Source organism: Danio rerio, chromosome 6, assembly GCF_049306965.1.
Source record: "Danio rerio strain Tuebingen ecotype United States chromosome 6, GRCz12tu, whole genome shotgun sequence".
Lineage (NCBI taxonomy): Eukaryota > Metazoa > Chordata > Actinopteri > Cypriniformes > Danionidae > Danio > Danio rerio.
This window is the reverse complement of record NC_133181.1, coordinates 24,679,095-24,700,139: the sequence shown is the minus strand read 5'-3', so window position 1 is coordinate 24,700,139 and position 21,045 is coordinate 24,679,095. Positions and strand designations below refer to the sequence as shown.

The 21,045-nt window shown below is 35.7% G+C and overlaps 1 protein-coding gene across 17 annotated transcripts in view; it reads left to right on the top strand.

Moving 5' to 3' along the window:
• The window catches only part of rhbdl3 (rhomboid, veinlet-like 3 (Drosophila)), a 75,131-nt gene that overhangs the window by 20,291 nt on the left and 33,795 nt on the right, over positions 1 to 21,045 (top strand). For 7 of the 17 annotated variants that reach the window (XM_073952960.1, XM_073952966.1, XM_073952958.1 and 4 more), the window contains 2 exon segments: positions 14,729 to 14,911; positions 18,943 to 19,167. In XM_073952960.1, the coding sequence (XP_073809061.1) occupies positions 14,729 to 14,911; positions 18,943 to 19,167 (408 nt within the window). 17 annotated transcript variants of the gene reach the window in all.

Sequence of the window (21,045 nt, the reverse complement as noted above, 5' to 3'; positions counted from 1 at the left end):
GTTCCTATTTCTTAATACAGAATGTATGCTGTTTTTAGTTTTTATTAAATTGTCTTTTGACCATATGATTTTACACAGGCCTATACTGTTGTTTTAAGTTAATAATTTAAAAAAATATTTACAACATCAAAAGTATTATATATATATACTATACTGGGCAATTTAAAAAAATAATAATATAATGCAAAAGATCCTGAATTTATCACATGAAAAAAGATCATTCACATGTTTTGTATGTTGTAGTCACTTACCTGTATATGTTGCTTTTAGCAAATAGAATAAATGTATTGCTGTTTTTCTCAGTCACTTTGGCACATTTCTCAGATCAGAATTGAAATTTTCAAAACAGTAGGCCTAAGTGCATTTCTCAAAACAATGCATATAATTACCAAAACACCACAGATTTCCTGCAAAAGCCAGTCTCCTGTTCAAAATCCTTAGTTCAGCTCTCAAAATTGAATTTCTGTGTCGATGAATGTCAGCGGCTTCAGAATGACAAGTCCTGCTGTCATTGTGCATGGAAAAGACACTCAGTAGTCATGTTGTCAATATCATTGTACTCTGAAGAGCTGTTCTGATCTAAACTTAAAGTAATTTGTTGACAGATCATGTCATTGTAATACAGATAAGAAAAGACAGCACTGCAAAGCACAAACAAAAAACATAAGTAAAAATGTGAACATAAGACAACCTTGTTTTAGACCGTCATTAGAAGTCAAGATTCACTTGGGGGAAATTGACAAATTGTAGATAGATTTAGAACAAAAAGTCTAATGGAAAGTTTTGCATGTAAATAAATGCAATGAAAAAACAATAAAATGTTTTGGGGAGTGAGACTATTCAACAAAGGCCAAAATATAAATTTTTGATCAACATGACATCAATGTAGAGAATTGCACATAATCATTTGCATGGATGTACAAAAGTGTTTGCAACTTGTTCATAATGAGAAACTGAGAAACACAAGAGACACAATGATGATCTTGAAGATTAAACAAGGAGTTTTGACAAATTCAATTCTGATCTGAGAAATGCACCAGAATGACTGAGAAAAACTGTAACCGATTTAATGTTTGTTCATTAAATAAAATAACCACAACACCTGTAAAAAAAAAAAAAAAAAAAAACAGTAAAATAGCGGTTTATGTAAAAGAGCTCTTAGAAGAAATAAGCAGCTTCAGCCTAATGCAAAAAAAAAAAAAGTTTGCACTTTGCAGTAAAATTTGATAAGAATTTATTTTAGCAAAAGAAAAAAATTTAATATATTTTGGACAGAATTCAGTGTAAAATGTAAGACATTATTTATAAAGATAGACAGGCCTACAGAATTATTTTTAGAGTGAATCTACATGAATGGCAGCTGATGTTTTTGATCTAATAGCCGAAAAGCTACATGCTGAACGCTGTGAGTTTGCGTCAGGATGATGATACTTGAGCTGACTTTTTAAACAGTGTTGTGAGGCTATATTATTAGGGTGTGATGCTGCTTGGCAACTTTCATAAATTTGGCAACAAACATTTTACAAAAAAATTGGAAATGTAAGTTTATTTTAATAGGATGTGAGGACTAGTTACCTACTTATCCTCACTTGTTATCCTTCAGCTTAGTCCCTAATTCATTAGGGGCCGCCACAGCAGAATCAACTGCCAATCATTCCAGCATATGTTTTACACAGCGGCAACCCAGGACTGGAAAACACCCATACACACTCACATTCACACACACAAACTTATACACTACTGCCAATTTAGTTACCTATCATTCCTCTATACCGCATGTTTTTGGACTGTGATTGAAATGGGAACTTTTTACTTTTTTACTTTTGTATGTTTTTGAGGCTGTACTTCTTTACTTTTACTAAAGTACAAACATGTAGTCGGTACTTTTACTTTTACCAGAGTCGTTTTAAACATGAGTATCTGTACTTCTACTTAAGTAAAGGATATATGTACTTTTGCCATCTCTGAATTAGCCTAAAATTATTTATGAATACGATTATTGTATGCAAGGAATGGTGGTTGAAATCATGTTCCTATGCTCTGTTATTAACAGTACAGCCTTCTCAAGCAGCTGAGGAATAGCTAACATAAGAGAAACCCAGCAGAGCTAAGTACCCAGAGAAAAGTGGTTAATTTTGTCTATTCATAATGTTTGATGACACCCTATATTTGAAGTGCTAATTATGATTGTCTCTACATTCTTGACTTGTATCCAGGCACTGTTGCTGTGTAATTTTGAATAGCATCCTCGTTACTAAAGCCAGCTATGAAATTACTGTGCAGTGAAATTGAGCTTGTGTTCACACTCTAGATGTTTTTCTGCTTTCACATCTCTTTTAATATTTACTGAATGACATAATAGAGTGGTCTGGGCAGTGTTTCTGCTCTTAACAGCTTGTAAGTGTTGTCTTTCAGACCCCTCTGAGCAGTAGGTTTTAAGAGCAGTGGGGTTTATTTATTTAATTTAGTTTGAGCAGTAGGCTAGCTTTTTTAGTGATTCTTGTTAGTCAGGTGGGATCTTTATCTAAAAATGCTGTGCAGAGGCTGTAACTCAGACATGCTGGTATTTGTGACTCTCGTGTTGTACCAATGGCATTTTTCCATACCATTAATTGTAATGACACCAGCCCCTGGTCTGGCCATTTTTTGAGTGAACAGAAGCTTTTGTAACAGAGGTCTGCAATTCCATTGAGGGATAGTGGTCCTAAAGGCCCGAAGACTTTAAACCTAGACCTCACACTCAATGTATTTTATACACTAAGAAATATGGCAGGGGTTAGTTTATTTAAACTGTGTTGTTAAATACAATTTGTATTTATACTCTCTCTCTCTATGCATAGACTATTCCACATATCCAAACATTGAACCTACTTTAGTAACTTTGATATTCTGGGTACTACCTGAAGGCCTCAATTTCAAGGTCTCAAAGAGTGAGTGGTGTCGTAGCAAAAGAGAAGGTTGGGTGGATAAACAGAATAAAACAGAAGTCCCTTTCTCTGATGAACGTTAAGAATATCACTAAAGATTGATGCAACTCCATTACCACGATCAGTCTGACGAGGCTCATGCTTCAAGAGTTCCCACTTAGATATGCTTGGCATTTATAGCAGGTTTGGCATGCTGTCCCGAGAGAGAACCCTGAGCTCGGAGATATTTGAGCCCAGGGCTCCTGCCCGGTCTAGAAGCATATCAGGAGAACCGAGATCAGGTAGGTCTCGATCGCTCCCCCTTTAGAAGGGGAGAAAAAGGAGGAGATGGGGTGGAAGGGGGGATTCTTCCAAAAAGAAGATAAAGCAATAAGCAGAAAGTGATCCATTTATATTAAGCTAGGATCATTCTGATTGGATTATTACTGATTACGGATGAGTGGCCAGCGTTGCACAATCATATCACATGCTCCTCTCGAAATTAGTTTATGAAACTTCACTTATAAACGTATCATGTAGTGGTTTAATTTAAACTAATGTAGTCAGTTGATTTAAGCCAGGATTAAAAAAGACAGAGTGCATTAAATTTAATGCTGACTAGATTTGTTCTGAAACACATATTAAATTTATGTGTAATTTCCTAATATGAGGAACAGACACAGTTTCTATGGCCAGAAGTAAAGACAGAGAAGACTGTCACAATGCTCTTAATATTTTATTTTACCATCTCTCCTACATTGAAGCTGATATTAATGATATTAATTAAAAGGTGCTAGTCTTAAATATTTTAAGCACACAAAGTAAATGATCAATTAAATAATTTTTGAATTAATTTGTTTCAAATGCACTGAATATTTGTGTTGCCTTACTAACATGAGCCCCCTCTAACAAATGGCTGAAACATCCCAACACTGAACTGAACTGAACAGACTTGTTTTTTTAAATGCTGACTGTAAACAGCAACTAAACTAACTTGCTTTGATGTCTTTGTGTGATCAGTTCAAAGTATCAAATCAGATTCATAATTCTACATTTGAGCTGGCAAGATGGGAAGTTCACATGTACAATTAACGAAACCACTTACAATTTCTTTAGAATAAAACAGCAATTTCAAGCACTCTGACAGAAATATAAATCACAATGATGATGAAGTTGGACTCATGCCAAACAGAAATAAACTTTTAGTTCTGGACAGATCACCCAATACACACAACCAAAGTTATCTGATGGATGAACTGTCAGAGTTTATTATCCCCAATGAACAATATGTAAACTGCTGCCACACAACCCGCTAAAAATTTAGAATCCATAAAGTAGGCATGGGACGATAACCGTTTAAAAGGTATACTGTGGTTTAAAAAAGTTATGGTTTTAAAACCGCCAACATTTTCTGTAATACCGTTCCTAAGGTGTGTGTAAGATTTTTTTGTTTTTTAGGACAATAGCATTTCCAGCAAAAAAGATATCCAAAAGTGCTGTTTAAATTGTAAAGAAATCTGTGTTTTTGACATAAATGAAGACAGAAGTCAATGATTCATTTGAATTATTTAGCCTGACATGTTTACTGCTCCAAAATATTTAAATCTTTCAAAAAATAAAATATATTGTGTTCAAAGGGCAAAATTTTTTTTTGTTTTTACCCAGACAGTTAAAAAATATATACATTTTAGAGCACTAAGCACAACACTGTGAGACCAGGATATTTTTGTCCAAGGTTATCATACCGTCAGAATCTTATACCAGCCCATGCCTACCATAAAGAGCACACTTATCACTCACACTGTCTGTGATGACAGACAACTGACAGAATATATAGTTAACAAACAGGATGAAAAAAATCATTGCATCATTCCAAACCAAAGTGCTCACTACTGGCTTTTTGAAAAACCCTTTTGAATAAAGGATTTTGAAAATTACAACTGATGGAATTGGTTGGTGTCAAACATTAGGCTCAATTTAATAAAAGGGCTCATTCCTATGTCATCCCTAGGCATGAAACAGAAGTTAAGATTGTCCCTTTTTTCTCTATTTCAAAATGAAATAGGAAAAAGCAAGAAAACAAATGTAGGCCAGTGCATGATTTTATCTTTTGGGAGCCAATTAGATAGTTGGTAGATGGGTGTTGCAATCAAAATGCACTGGAATCACCTTCAACATGCAGCTTATGACGCAACATTTTTTAGATGAGAAGCTAAATTTTACAGATGGAATCGTATCACATTAATTTAAATGACTTAAATACTTAATACTTTAATTCGATGTGACTTAAAGTAAAGAAAAGTCGTTTCGAGGTGGGAGGGAAGGTTATGGTATTTCATTAAAATTATAACAACCCGCAAAATATCTCTGGCTCAGCTCGGGCCCACACAATCAGCTTTTGCTTGGCCCACATGCCACAGTGAATTACAGTACATGACGGGAAAGTCAGGCAAGTCTGACTTCGAGGCAAGGGAAAACATGGACCATATCTGGGCCAAGTCTCAAACAAGTTAATAACCCATAACTGAACCTGAACTGGGCCATTTATGTTGGTGTGTCACGACTGCAATAAAATAGATAAACCCATGAATCATTGCGCTTTAGGCATGCTATGGACATGCTTTTTTTCTAAGCGACCTGGTACAATGTGAATGGTAAATGTGGTTCAAAATAAGCCAAAATTACATGGGCCACATATCAACATCTGGGCCAAATACTACATTTTACATCTGGACCAAGTATTGTGTGCCGCTTTAAAGATGGTGCCACCTCTGCCAAACCAAGGCCATGTTTTGTCCTCATGCTGTATGCCAGTGCCTGATAAATGCCTGCTGTGCCAGATTAATGCTAAATCTGGGCCAGAGTTCTTTGCTACCTGAATAATGCAATTGTACTTGACATCTTGCAGAGTGACTCACATCTCACAATGCAGCTTTATACATTGGGACTGTTACTTTAGATCTCTTATTTTTGCATGCAACATAACCTTTTTTGCAGCATTTTATCATTATCACAATTTTTCAAACGTAGGGGCAGAAGCCGTTTCCATATGAATGAAAGAATTGAGCAATTGTTACTATTATATAAATTTGTATTAATCTCTCCCCCCCTCCAAATGCACACAGATTGTGGCAGTTGGTGAACTCCATTCTCTCCTTTGAAAAGAAGACTGTTTAATATGCAGCTTTATGAAAATGAGGCCTGGAATACCAGGGTTTCACGCATGCACACACCACCCCTTTTCTGAGCTCTGTAATGAAATATCAGCCCCAGGTCTTTTAAGCAGGATTAATGTGGTTTTTAATGACCAGGGGCACAGTGGTTGGTGTTTACATGGTAATAAAATACATTTGTTGTATTTTTGTATAACTTTATAAGAGCACTGTCATCTTCATGAGACATCAAAACCATGAAATGAAATAATATTTTAGGATAGCACTTACTGCACCTTAATTTAGTCATGGGATTCATTGAGTTTTTGTGTGTGTGTGTGTGTGTGTGTGTGTGTGTGTGTGTGTGTGTGTGTGTGTGTGTGTGTGTGTGTGTGTGTGTGTGTGTGTGTGTGTGTGTGTGCATTGCTGGATCTGGGTTCTCTCGGTTCAAGAGTTTCCTTACAATTGTTCGTAGGAAAAGGACATTAAAACCTTTTAACTGCTTGCTCTACAAAATGATTGGCCATATTTTGACTGTTAAAGTCATTTAAAGAATGACTGTTTTAAATAATGGTTTACTCACACCGCATTGTAGGTTTACAAAAAAATAAATAAATAAATAAAACAAACATAATCCTGTTGCACTACTATACTTGATTTTGTCTTTATTCTTTAAAAAAAAAAAGAAGAAAGAAAACATGTTAAATAAAAATCTGACATATTTTATGGCATTTATGGCAACAACAAAAAAAAGATGATTTAGGGCCCTATCATACACCCGGCGCAATGTGGCGCAAGGCGCGGTGCAACAGTCTTTTGGTAGTTTTAGCTTGGCGCAAGAGTCGTTTTGAGGCGTTGCACTACGTTGTTTAAATAGCAAATGCATTTGCGCTCATTTGTTCACCCATAGCCGTTCTGGTCTATAAAGGAAGGCGTTCTAAGGCGCACTGCTGGCGCGTTATAGGCAAATATCTTTACATATGAAAAAAGTATAGTATAAAGTACATATATAGTATATAATAAGAATAGATATAGGATATAAATATAAAGGATTAAAATATTACAAAACATATTATTTTTTAGCCTATATAAATATGAAAAATCACTGCTTTTATGTCTTCTTCATCTCTAGAGGCTTTTTCAGTTCATTCATAACAATTTGCTTTTGTATAATGTTATTATTATTAGCAGTATTATTTATTATATCCATATTTATATTTGTTTTATTAAAACCAAGCTTAGATTTGCCCACCTGTCAGGTTTTATACCATATGGAGCACATCATGCGTTTTAGGATATAACTCAGGTTTTTGAGCACACTTCGTTATTGTTGTTCATTTATTAGTTTGCTGGAAATTAGAAATAGTTTTGCAACAAATATTTGCGCTTAACTAACGCAATTAATTATTTATATGCTAATTGATGTCTGTGCGTAAAGGTTTCCCTATCCATGAGCGAAAGTGAAAGTGATCCATTATCTCTCATTCTCACGCAGTAGATGCTCTGTTTAACAGTTTTCTGTAAAAAAAAAACTGTTAACTGTTAACTGTTTGCTAGTAAAATGCTCAGATTTTCCACTTAGACTTACTTTACGTCCTGTAAATAGAGAATGCGCTTATGGTGCGACGCAGCTGACTCTTAAAGGTGATGGGAGATGAGACTCTAATTGGTTAATTCTAAAAACACACCTATAACTCATTAAGAAAGTAAACTCAACCCTTTTAGACCATGTGCCACGGCACAAAGCGGATTTTCCCTTCCTTAAATTAGCAAAACGCATCCTGACGCGCCCTGAAAGCGTTTGCGCCCTGCGTTTTGCGCTCTGCGCATGGACCGTCAAAATAGAGCCCTTAGTCTTTAAAAGTGTTTTTTATTTTTACTATGATTTTCAATAAATTAGTCTTAGACTTAATATTTTGAGATTTTTCATTGTTTTACTTTTACCATAAACCTACATAGCTCCCATTTTGGTAGAGGTTGCTATTTTAGAAATTATGGGATGTGTTGAAAAAAAATGCATTGGGTGTGTTAACTAGCAACATTAGGAGTTAAGAAATACGATCCAATTTATTTTTTTCTTGGTGGGGCAGTTAAAGTAAAATCACACAGAATTAATTATTTTGTACTTTATAAATTTCCTCCCTGTGTTGGGTTGTGCCTGGAAGGGCATCCGCTGCGTAAAAACATTCGCTGGATAAGTTGGCGGTTCATTCTGCTGTGGCGACCCCAGAGTAATAAAGGGACTAAACCGAAAAGAAAATGAATGAAAGTATAAATTTCATTATGTCTATAGGAAGTCTCCATATGGATATCTATGCGTGTGTGTGGCTGAGTACTATAAATGTAGGCTAAGAGGTTGAGGGTGGAGTTAGTGGTGGGTGTTTGTTTGTGTGTGTTCTGGGGGTGGGGGCCTGCACTAAACTGTAAATCCCCTTTGGGTAGAGATTAGTCTGTCTCCAGTTTCTCACTCTCTCCGTCTGTGGGTGCAGTGTGGGACAGGGACAGATAACAACATGAAAACTTGTGAAGAGACAATAACAGGCAACCAGAAGTTAGCAGAGCTCCTTAAAGAGAAGGTGGGTGAATCTTAAGAGAGGTTGTTGTTTGTGTGCTTTTATATACAAAAACAGTGGAGTTTTTCTTACGTTATGTCTTAAAACACTTAAATTAACTCATGTGTGCTGCCTCCTAGCAGCAACTATTACAGCCATGTCAAGTAAGTTTATAAAGGATTATGTCATGTTTTTGGGGACATTAAATGATATCAAATAGCAGTCACAGTAAACGTTAGAGAATTCTAAATACTTTCATTCAAAGAAGATTATTTTAAATATGTTTTTTTTTAATGCTGTATTATTTCCCTTGTTTTTAGGGAAGCTCAAATCAGCTGCAAAAAACCATTGCTATTATCTCTTTAGTAAAACCAGAGAATAAATCTGTTTTGCACACCTGTGGCCAGATGTTTGGATATGAGTGAGCTTTCTCATTCTCAGACAAGCCTTTTAGGAAAAAAAAAAAGAGTAAATAGTGGTGTGTTCAGTTCTCACTTCTGTGTTTGTGTGTTTGGATGGGTAAAATTCAGAGGACAAATTCCAGTTATTTACAAGTCACTTTCACTTTCACATTCCTAACCTCAGCTCTTACTGATGGGACATTGTGTACATGGGTCACATATAAAAAGCATGCACAGATATACAGAAACCAGAAAAATGCATCCCTTATATTAAGGTTGGGTGCTTGTCACACATTTACAAATATTAACATAAGATGACAGAGATATGCCTCAGTGGACCATCAGGGTATTGATGAGAATCTAGCTACAAATTAATTTTAGGCACATTTGTCTTGAAGCGGTGCTGCACAGACCAATTTGGTGCATGATGATGTCAACAAACCACGAGAGCAACTAAAATGCATATGTTGAGCTTCGATGACAATCACATTTAAGCACTGAATGTCCAATCTGAATTTTTAGATAACAGTATGCTCTGAAGAACTTGGTGTAATATTTGTGTTGTGGCTCAGTTCATTTCAGCTTTCATAGTGGACTAAATAAAACTGCTTTAGTCAGAATTATTAGCCCCCCTTTTTATGTCTGATAATATTTTTTTACTCTGGAAGACATTTAAAGGACAAAATTATTAGCCCCTTTAAGCTATATTCTTTTTTTTTTTTTTTGATAGTCTACAGAACAAACCATCGTTATACAATAACTTGCCTAATTACCCTAACCTGCCTAGTTAACCTAATTAACCTGGTTAAGCCTTAAATGTCACTAGAAGTGTCTTGAAAAATATCTAGTAAAATATTCTAATATGTTGCAAGCAGGGTGTCATGACTAATATGATCAAGCATCTGCGTGTTGGTTCACAAACATAATTAGATTCATTGTGCATCCTTGGTGCAACCAACAAGTGTTGTGTATTATAGTTTAGCTTTTTTTAATGTGTAGTCGAGCAGCTCAGAGCTGGTTTTTGTTAAAACTTGAGGTGAAACTAAGCCTTCATTCATTCATCCATCATTGATAATCTTAGGTTTTGTATTGGAGTTGATAATTAGAATCTTCTTTGCCAAATATATTTGATCTCTTTCTTTTGCAAAATTCTTCTGAAATTTTTCTTCTGCAATTTAGATTTTTTTTATGTTTGTTTTTTTTACTCAATTGTATTATATATATATATATATATATATATATATATATATATATATATATATATATATATATATATATATATATATATATATATATATATAGCCTATTCATTTCATTTTCTTGTCGGCTTAGTCCCTTTATTAATCAGGGGTCGCCACAGCGGAATGGACCGCCAACTTATCCAGCAAGCTTTTACGCAGCGGATGCCCTTCCAGCCACAACCCATCTCTGGGAAACATTCACACACACACTCATACACTACAGACAATTTAGCCTACCCAATTCACCTGTACCGCATGTCTTTGGACTGTGGGGGAAACCGGAGCACCCGGAGAAAACCCATGCGAAGGCAGGGAGAACATGCAAACTCTACACACAGACACGCCAACTGAGCCGAGGTTCGAACCAGCGACCCAGTGACCTTCTTGCTGTGAGGCGACAGCACTACCTACTGCGCCAATGCTTCGCCCTTAGCCTATTCATAAACATGTTTAATTAATCTGAAACCTTTAATATAAAAACCTTCTTGTAAATTCTAAAAAATGCATTAGTAATGTGTCTCCTTTGTCATTTTGTGATCATATAAATGAAAATGAACCTACTGTAAATACCCATGTTTTTTTTTTTTAAGTTTGCAATCAAAATTGCAATCTATACCCAACCTTACACTACAATTAAAATTTTGTCATCTTTTACTCAATTTTTAATTGTTTCAAATTTTTATAAGTTTTTTTTTTCTGTTGAGCACACAAGAAGACATTTTAAAGAAATCTGGGAACCCTTAACCATTGACTTCCATAGCATTTGATTTTCCTTCTTTAGAAGTGAACGGTTACAGATTTGGTCTTATTTTGTGTTTAACAGAAAAAAAAAGAAACTCATAAAGGTTTGGAACCACTTGGGGGTGAGTAAAAAGTGAGTTCATTTTCATTTGTGGGTGAACCTTTCCTTTAAGACTTGTCTTTACTACACAGGAAGACCAGCACACAAGGGGAATAAATAGGAAGTAAAATAATGAGAAAACTACTAGAGGGCAGGCAAACAGGATAACTAATAATGAGCCATGTGCTTCACAAATGTCCCTAACAATATGCTAGACTGAATGCGAGAAAACCAAAAGCGTGCTCGCATATGGACTTTCTAGTCTCTGTGCCAAACCAAAACTGCATGTTGTGTACAAACATCATGAACAAGTAAACAAGAAAGTGTGCTACAAAAGACAAAACAAGAGAGAGCAAGCACATGGGTCGAACTCACCTGAAACAACATGTTAAAAGGGCTTCATTTGAAAGGCTCTGTTTTAAAGATCTAGGTGCAAATTCTAAGGTGCATGGACTCAAATCCACTTTTTCTATTTTAGGGATGGAAAAAATATGCTCTGCGTATACTATGGCGAATTTCCTATTTACATGGTGGATTTGTAAGTGTAAAAACCGAACTCTTTACTTTGCTTTTACTCTTTACTTTAATCGGTAACTTTTGCAGATAAAGAAACAATGTTGTATGCACTCCACTGAAGACATCATTAGCCTACATATTTAATTACCTTCTATTAGATGGTCAATGTCGTGGTCTATTTCAGTTCTTCAAAATAGCAACATGCCAACAATGCGCCTTAACACACCTCTTTTTTAGATCAGCACACCCAAATGGATTTGCTATTTAAACAACATAGTGCAAAATGTGAAAATTAGGGCTGTGCTGGTCTGAAAATTGCAACAAATCATGTCAAACACATCTTGCGCCTTATTGCGACGGGTGTATGATAGGGCCCATAATGTAAGAGATACTCACGCACCACGCACTCTCACAGGGACAAGATAGGAAACAGCAAAACAAGAATAAATAGGAGAAAATACGACCAAAGTGACAGAGCTCTGCAATATATTGCTTCAAATACAACTTTTTTACATGCCAATCACCGTAAAACAGCTACAGTGCATCCGGAAAGTCTTCATAGCACTTAACTTTTTTCACATTATTTTATGTTACAGTCTTATGCTATATTCTTATTTTCTCAACATTCTACTCACAATACCCCATAATGACAATGTGAAAAAAGATTTTTTTGAAATAAAAAAAATTAAACCTGAAAAATCACATTTACATAAGTATTGACAGCCTTTACTCAATACTTTGAAGATGCACCTTAGCTTTGGCACCTGTATTTGGGAATTTTTACCCATTCCTCTTTGCAGTACCTCTCAAGCATTATCAGGTTGAATGGGAAGCGACAGTGTACAGCTATTTTCAGATCTCTCCAGAGTTGTTCAATAGTATTTAGGTCTGAGCTCTGGCTTGGCCACTAAAGGATATTCACTGAGTTGTTGTGAAGCCACTCCATTGATATTTTGGTGGTGTGCTTTGGGTCATTGTCCTGCTGGAAGATGAACTGTTGCCCCAGTCTGAGGTCAAGAGCACTCTGAAGCAGGTTTTCATTCAGCATGTTTCTGTACGTTGCTTTATTCATCTTTCCCTTTTTCCTTTTTTTTTATTCTTTTCCTACTTTTCCAGTTCCTGCTGCTGAAAAACATATCTACAGCATGATGCTGCCACCACCATGCTTCAATGTAGGGATGGTATTAGCTTGGTAATGAGCAGTGTCTGGTTTTCTCTAAACATAATGCCTGGCATTCACTCCAAGTTCAATTATAATCTCATCAGACCAAAAAAAATAGTTTCTTATGGTCTGAGAGTCTTTCAGATGCCTTTTGGCAAATTCCAGGTGGCGAGTGGCACACCATACAGGCCTAATTGGGGGATTGCTACACAGATGGTTGTCTTTCTGTAAGGTTCTCCTCTCTCCACAGAAGAAAGCTGTAGCTCAGACAGAGTGACCATTGGGTTATTGATCACCTCACTGACTAAGGCTTTTCTTCCTTGATCACTCAGCTTAGATGGCCGGCCAGCTCTAGGAAAAGTCCTGTTGGTACCAAACATCTTCCACTTATGGATGATGGAGGCCACTGTGCTCATCGGAACTTTCAGAGCAGCAGAATTTTTTCTGTAACCTTCCCCAGCCTTGTGCCTGGAGACAATCCTGTCTCGGAGGTCTACCGACAACTCCTTAGTCTTCATGCTTTGTTTGTGTTTTGACATGCACTGTCAACCCTGGGACCTTATATAGACAGGTGTATCCCTTTTTCAAATCATGTCTGATCAACTGAATTTACCACAGGTGAACTCCAATTAAGCTGCTGAAACATCTCAAGAATGATCAGAGGAAACAGAATGTACCTGAGCTCAATTTAGAGCCTCACGGCAAAGGCAGTAAATACTTATGTACATCTGATTTTTGAGTTTATGTTTATATATATATATATATATATATATATATATATATATATATATATATATATATATATATATATATATATATATACCACCAGCTGTGGCTAGTAGTTTTTCAACATTACTAGCCACTCGCCATTTTCACTAGCCACAATTTTATTGTTGGGAAAATATATTTTTTACACATAAATATGACTTTGACATGCTAAAATTACTTGATTTAGAGGTTGCGTTATGTCTACATGCCTCCTTATTCATTTCACTTTTTGTGTGTCGTGTATGAGATTGCTCAATAATCATGAGCAAATGGGTCAGGGTTTCATATATTACAATTAGTTTTCATAATTTTCAAAGCCCAAAATGAACCAATCACATCAGTTTTGTTTCTAGACACAGTTGCTTCACAAAAGGAAACGGGAGCGCGCACGCGTTATAAACAGTCGCGCGCATCACCTCAGCTGTTAGCGCGAGTGATTATCCTCTCATTCAGTGTTCACCTGCTTTGCTCGCGCGAAGTTGCGAACGCAATTATTTTAGTCAGTCGTGTTGCTACTCGATTGCCTGTGCATGTGTATTGGACCATCCTTATTGTAAAACCCTGCTTTTAAGAATTATTATCTGGGAAAATTATTTTCAACCAGCCAAAGTGGCTAATGGGAGTGTCTGTCTTACCCGCCACCGCCGATATCTACCCGCATTTGGCAGGTTGGCGGGTGTTAATGTAAAGCCCTGTATATATATATATATATATATATATATATATATATATATATATATATATATATATATATATATATATATATATATATATATATAAATTTGCAACATTTAAAAAAAAATCCTTTTTCACATTGTCATTATGGATATTGTGTGTAGAATTTTGAGGAAATTAATGAATTTAATCTATTTTGGAATAAGGCTGAAGCAAAAACAAATGTGGAAAAAGTGAACCGCTATCAATGCTTTTTAGATGCACTGTTAATGCTATTTCATGTCTATTTCATAAAGATATTATCTTAGAAACCTTTCATCTGTTTTCTTAGGTAACAATGTCTCTTTGCTTGTAGTCCTCAAATTGGGTGAATTCTTTAGTAATGATTATTCAATTTTATCAATTTTGCATTAATATTATAAAAATGTTAATCTCTAAATATTACTCCACTGTTCTAGTATCAAAGTGCAGGGATCATTTCTAATTCGCTCTTTCCGCCCTCTCTTTTGTTCAGTATGACCCAGAGAATTCAGGCTTCATCAGTACTGAGCGTTTCCGAGATCTGCTTGCAGCTCATGGATCAGAACTGGACCCTCACAAGCTTGAAGTTCTTCTTGCCCTTGCTGATGCAAATGCAGACGGAAAGATTTGCTACCAGGATTTTGTTAACCTGGTGAGTTCTGCAGATGAACTAAAGGTGAGGTTTGTAGAACTTCTGACTTCTGACTCTAAACTTAAAGTTAAAACATGGAATATTCCATTCCACTTGCATGGGAATGCCATCCAATCTGTGGAAAAAATCTGTATGCCACCCACCCTCCGTCTCACACCCTCCTTTGCCCTTTTCCCCTGTCTTCTTTTGTTCTCTATCAGACTTTCTTTCACACATACAGCAACTCTTCAGAATGTTCCATTGTCCACCAGAGTGGCTGAAAAATAGAGCTATAGTGTTATAAAGCCATGCAGTCAACAGTGAATGAGATTCTGTGTTTTTATTGGCTGCAGCTGATCATGTGAAAGTGGGACCGAGAGGAATGAAGAGCATGCAGTTGTGGTGTCTGCACTGCTATTGTTCCACTACAGCTCGGCTCCCATTCACTGTCCAGTATAACAAAGTGCGAACAGAGATGTATAAGAATAAACAACTGTAATAGCAAGAAGTAGAAGAGATTCTAATAATTGGTGGAAAAAAGCAATAGGAGAATTGAAAGAATGGGGAATTCTACATGCATTAAGAGCCATTCATGTTTCAGTATTATAATGATCATTGTGGTGGAGAGCGATTAAATCTTATTATGTCCCTTTCTGAGTATTCTCTATTTTTATCAACCTTACAGTATTAAGCTGACTGCAGTAACATGGTTGGCCCTACAGTAGTGCATGGCAGAGATGTCCCAGTTTTTGTGTGCTGTGTAAAATACTATTTTGTTTGACTTTCCCTGTGTGGTGTCCATGTAAACAGCCAGCAAAAAGTTCTGAAGGAAGTCATTGTGCATCATAAAAGTGTGATGTGTGTTTGTTTAGTTTTTTGGCAAATGTGTAAAGCGTGTGTCAGGTATGTGTATAAAGAGTTGCCCACATACTCTCAACAGAAATTGTTCGGATTACAATTTTTTTCAACTGTTTTGCCACAAATTTCAGAATCATGATGTCAATTTAAAACTCTAGACACAAAACTCTAAACAGTCACTGCTTGCAACACAGGCTCTCCAGTGTTCAAAACTCGCATTTGCAGGATCCAGGGGTGTCCAAACTTGGTCTTAGAGGGCTAGTGTACTCCTGAGATTAGATTCAACTTGCCTTAACACACCTGCCAGGAAGTTTCAACTATATTTAGTAAGAGCTTGATTAGCTAGTACACATGTGTTTAATTAAGGTTGGAGCTAAACTCTCCAGGACACCAGCCTTCCAGGGCCGAGTTTGGACATCTCTGACAATTCTTTTATTATACAAATACACAGAAACACAACTTTAGATCAGCAGCACACAATAACAATCATTCATTTTCTTTTCGGCTTAGTCGCTTTATTAATCAAGGGCCATCACAGCAGAATGAACCAACAACTTATCAACAGAGATGGTTAGAGTATCCAAAATCTGTACTCAAGTAAAAGTACAAGTACTTGCAAAAGTTAAAAGTTACTCGAGTAAGAGTAAAAAAGTACCTTATGAAAAAACTACTCAAGTAATTAGTTACTTAGTTACTTTTGATTATATATATATATATATATATATATATATATATATATATATATATATATATATATATATATATATATATATATATATATATATATATATATATATATATATATATATATATATATATATATTTATAGTTGAAGTCAGAATTATTAGCCTGCTTTTGGATATTTTTTACTTTTTAAAATATTTCCCAAATGATGTTTAACAAAGCAAGGAAATTTTCACAGTATGTTTAATAATATTTTTTTCTTCTGGAGAAAGTCTTTTTTTTCAGCTAGAATAAAAGCAGTTTTTAATTTTTTAAAAAACATTTTTTGGGACAAAAGTATTAGCCAATTTAAGCAATTTTTTTTTTTTTAATAGTCTACAAAATAAACCATTATTATACAATAACTTACCTAATTACTCTAACCTGCATAGTTAACCTAATTAACCTATTTAAGCCTTCAAAGGTCACTTTAAGCTGTATAGAAGTGTCTTGAAAAATATCTAATAAAATATAAATCAGTTATTAGAAATGAGTTATTAAAACTATTATGTTTAGAAATGTGCTGAAACAATCTTCCCTCCATTAAACAGAAATTGGGGAAAAAATAAACAGGGGTGCTAATAATTCAGGGAGGCTAATAATTCTGACTTTATCTGTATATATAGGGCAACGCGGTTGTGCGGTAGGTAGTGCTGTCGCATCACAGCAATAAGGTCACTGGTTCGAGCCACGGCTGGGTCAGTTGGCGTTTCTGTGTGGAGTTCGCATGTTCTCCCTGCGTTCGAGTGGGTTTCCTCCAGGTGCTCTGGTTTCCCCCACAGTCCAAACACATGCGGTACAGGTGAATTGGGTAGGCTAAATAGTCCGTAATGTATGTGTGTGTGTGAATGAGCGTTTGTGGATGTTTGCCAGAGATGGGAAGGGCATCTGCTGCATAAAAACGTGCTGGATAAGTTGCCGGTTTCATTCTGCTGTGGCGACCCCGGATTAATAAAAGGACTAAGCCAAAAAGAAAATGAATTTATATATATATATATATATATATATATATATATATATATATATATATATATATATATATACACATACACACACACACACACACCCACAAACACACACACACATATGTATATATAGTTTGTCAAAAGTATTGGTCCTCCTGTGATTTTTATTCAGGAAATTTTCACAGTAATTTGTCGGTTCCGCATACTAGATAAAGACTAAGCTGAGATAAAATTAATGAATGAATGAACAAATAATTAATTGATAATAATAATGCATATAATAAATTAATATTAACATAAGTTCCACTTAACATAATTGAATATTAAAGCTCATTATTGTAAGGTGTTACTGTTTTTTTTTTTTAGATATGTCTTTAGGTAGTGTTAAAGAACAATATATTTTGATAGGAAAATTACATTATTCAAAATTTCGGAAAATTCACATTGAACCTGAAGTGTTGTGTTGTGTTGTGTTGTGTTGTGTTGTGTTGTGTTGTGTTTTGTTGTGTTGTGTTGTGTTGTGCTGTGTTGTGTTGTGTTGTGCTGTGTTGTGTTGTGCTGTTCTGTGTTTGTTTGTTTATTTTTGACACTGCTATAGAGAGACTGAACTGACTCAAACTGTTTGTTTTATTGTTATGTTATATTTATTATATTATCATATTTATTAAAGCAAACTCAAAACATACTATTACTAATGTTTGAACCATATATAAAGGAATAATCTGATTGTCGTGTCAGATTGTCATCTTTTTTTGGGGGGGATTTAGTTATTTACAGAGCTGGCTCCATTCCTATTTTTAACAAAGATAATACAGCAGTTTAAAAAACAGAATGTGAGACTGTAAGCTTTGTAGGTCAGGTTAGTCCGGTTTTAAACGATTTCATTTGATCCCAATGTGACGGCAAAGACAACGTCTTCAGGGGCTTTCCGGTTAAATTTCTTCATCCTTCTTTGGGCCTCTTTCACTTACATAATGTATGACCTGTATTCCCGATCAGGAGCCTGGCAGGGAATAAAAGAACATTCCAGGTTTTTAAGGAGGGCTTTTTGCCTCAGCGGTGAAAAGCTTGTTTGAACAGCATTGTCTCAAACACAAACACACACACACACAGACACACACACACAGACACACACACACACACAATCACTTACACACTGCTTGTTACACAGCTGCTTTGAGACTTGGAAATGTGAAATCTTTAATCGGTTGCTAAGTGACACCAGTGGCATTCTGTCTGTGGTGGGGGTATTGGACGTGGGATGAGGTGCACTGACATAGACAAAGACTGATGATGGAACATTAATATTTCTAAAGTAATTTGTGGGTAAATTAATTATTGTAGTCACTTCACAACTTTCACAATCTTTTCGACAGTAAAGGGGAAAAAAATCAGAATAATTACAGTAAATGTTCAGACAAAGAAACAAATGTACGTTTGTGACAGCGATGAAAGTCTTGCTGTCGATGCATGATGGGTAATGAAACAGTAAAATGCAGATGATTGTTCTATGTGCATCTTGTTTTTCAGATGAGTAACAAGCGTTCAAACAGTTTTCGTCAAGCAATCCTGCAGGGGAGTCGACAGCTCAGGAATTCTGCTTTGAGAGAGGAAGTGGGCTTGGGTCTGTCTCGGAGACTTGTGCGCCACGTTGCCTATGAGACTTTGCCCAGAGAAGTGGACCGCAAATGGTACTTTGACAGTTACACCTACTGTCCACCACCATGGCTTATGCTGGCCATCACTATAACAGAGGTTAGAATCAAAGTTGCTATTAAAAGTTATTAACAGAAAGATTTATGTAACATTATTTCATTCTATGAAGTTTGAGTTTGTCTAAATTTAACTGTAAAAGTCTTTTATCACTGAGTAACACAATTAAGCAAGGTGAATCACAGATGAGCACAAAATCCCAACGTTTACGAAACTCTTCTTAATTTATTTTTCTTTTACTTGTGTGTGTGTGTGTGTGTGTGTGTGTGTGTGTGTGTGTGTGTGTGTGTGTGTGTGTGTGTGTGTGTGTGTGTGTGTGTGTGTGTGTGTGTGTGTGTGTGTGTGTGTGTGTGTGTGTGTTTGTTATTTTTATCTGACTTTAACCTTGTCCACTGCACAGAAAACAGCAGACAGTTAAGATTAATAACATTTTGTGTTACACCAGAAAGACATTTCCTATATTTTTACATTTCATCTGTTATTACATGTTACAAATTTTATCAAAAAATTAAACAACTAATTCCCATTTACCCTGCAATACCATGACATGGAGATTTTATTGTTTTCTTGCTGTTGATGCCTGTAATGTGAATGGGGACGCTGACAAGGGAAGTATATTATACAGAGGGTCAGGCAAGGAACGATCAACACAGAAACAAACAGATTTATTCAGGCAATCCAGAGTCATAGTCAATAAGCAGGCAGCAGGCAACGTAATTAAACAAACAAGGCGAGGTTCAAACACAAATGGCAAGGCAAGGAAACCACATTGTAATGTTCGTATATATGTGTGTGTTATCACTCTATGAGCAGCATCAGCTGTAGGTGTGTAATCAATGGAGACTTGGAGCACGTGTATGTGTGTGATGCATGACTGGAACTTGTAGTCCATATGGAGGCAGGATTGTAGTCCATGTAAATGTGACTGTCTTTGATCAATGAAGGTTAGATTGCTGGTGATCGTGACAATGCCTTTCCGCTATGACAATCCCTGATAAATTAAGGACTAAGCTGAAGCATAGTGAGTAAATGAGTGAGAGTTAATGCTTTGTTGTCAGACACTGATAATAAGAATCACTCAACATTTCTTTTTTTTTTTGTACAGTTCTTTTGGCATCTGTAATTGTTTTCAAAACTGTTTTTTATTATATAATGGCACCAATCTCAACTTTTTAGTGGCGTGATCTAAATCTCAAATCTAATTGGACAACATTAAGTTATTCAATCACTCATTTAATTCAATCACATGTACATTTACATCATATAATTGCGTTCAGTAAGAAAGGGCCTTAACTTAATGCATTTTAGCAGAAACTTTGGTTCCTCTTTGGTAGGTGTCTGTTAACTCAAAATAAATTTTCTGTTAATAATATGTGATGCGGGTATGGTTTGTGGAATGGTTTATCTGTAAGTATAGGTTGGGTTGTATGTGTTTGAGGGTAGTAAATGAAATTATAAATGATTTTTTAGAAATTATTTCTGTTACAGTTCAAACAAAACAAATGCCTGTGGTTGCAAAAAATTATTAATTACCAAATAATAAATAAACCTGTTTCAGATTTGATTAAACTCAAGCTCCCCTGCATAGATTAATCCCAGTTTACTTCAGTATTGAGTGTACATAGTAAGTATGGGGTAGTCCATGCATAGTTGCATACCCTATGCCATACCCTGATGTGCACCTCCCCAAAATGTCACTGCATGTCACGTCGACACTAAACACAAGATCTGTGATTGTTTGATTTGGTGGCATCGCACAAGTTTCTATTCTTCTGTGTCCAAATTTTTTATTTTAGAAGTTTTTTAGAAGAAGTTCAGCACTAACTAGCATTTGGGAAATGTTATTACAGAGAATTGCAGACAGATGGTTTCACAGGAGTAGTAATTGGGCTATAGTTCTAAGTCATTGACCTGACCATG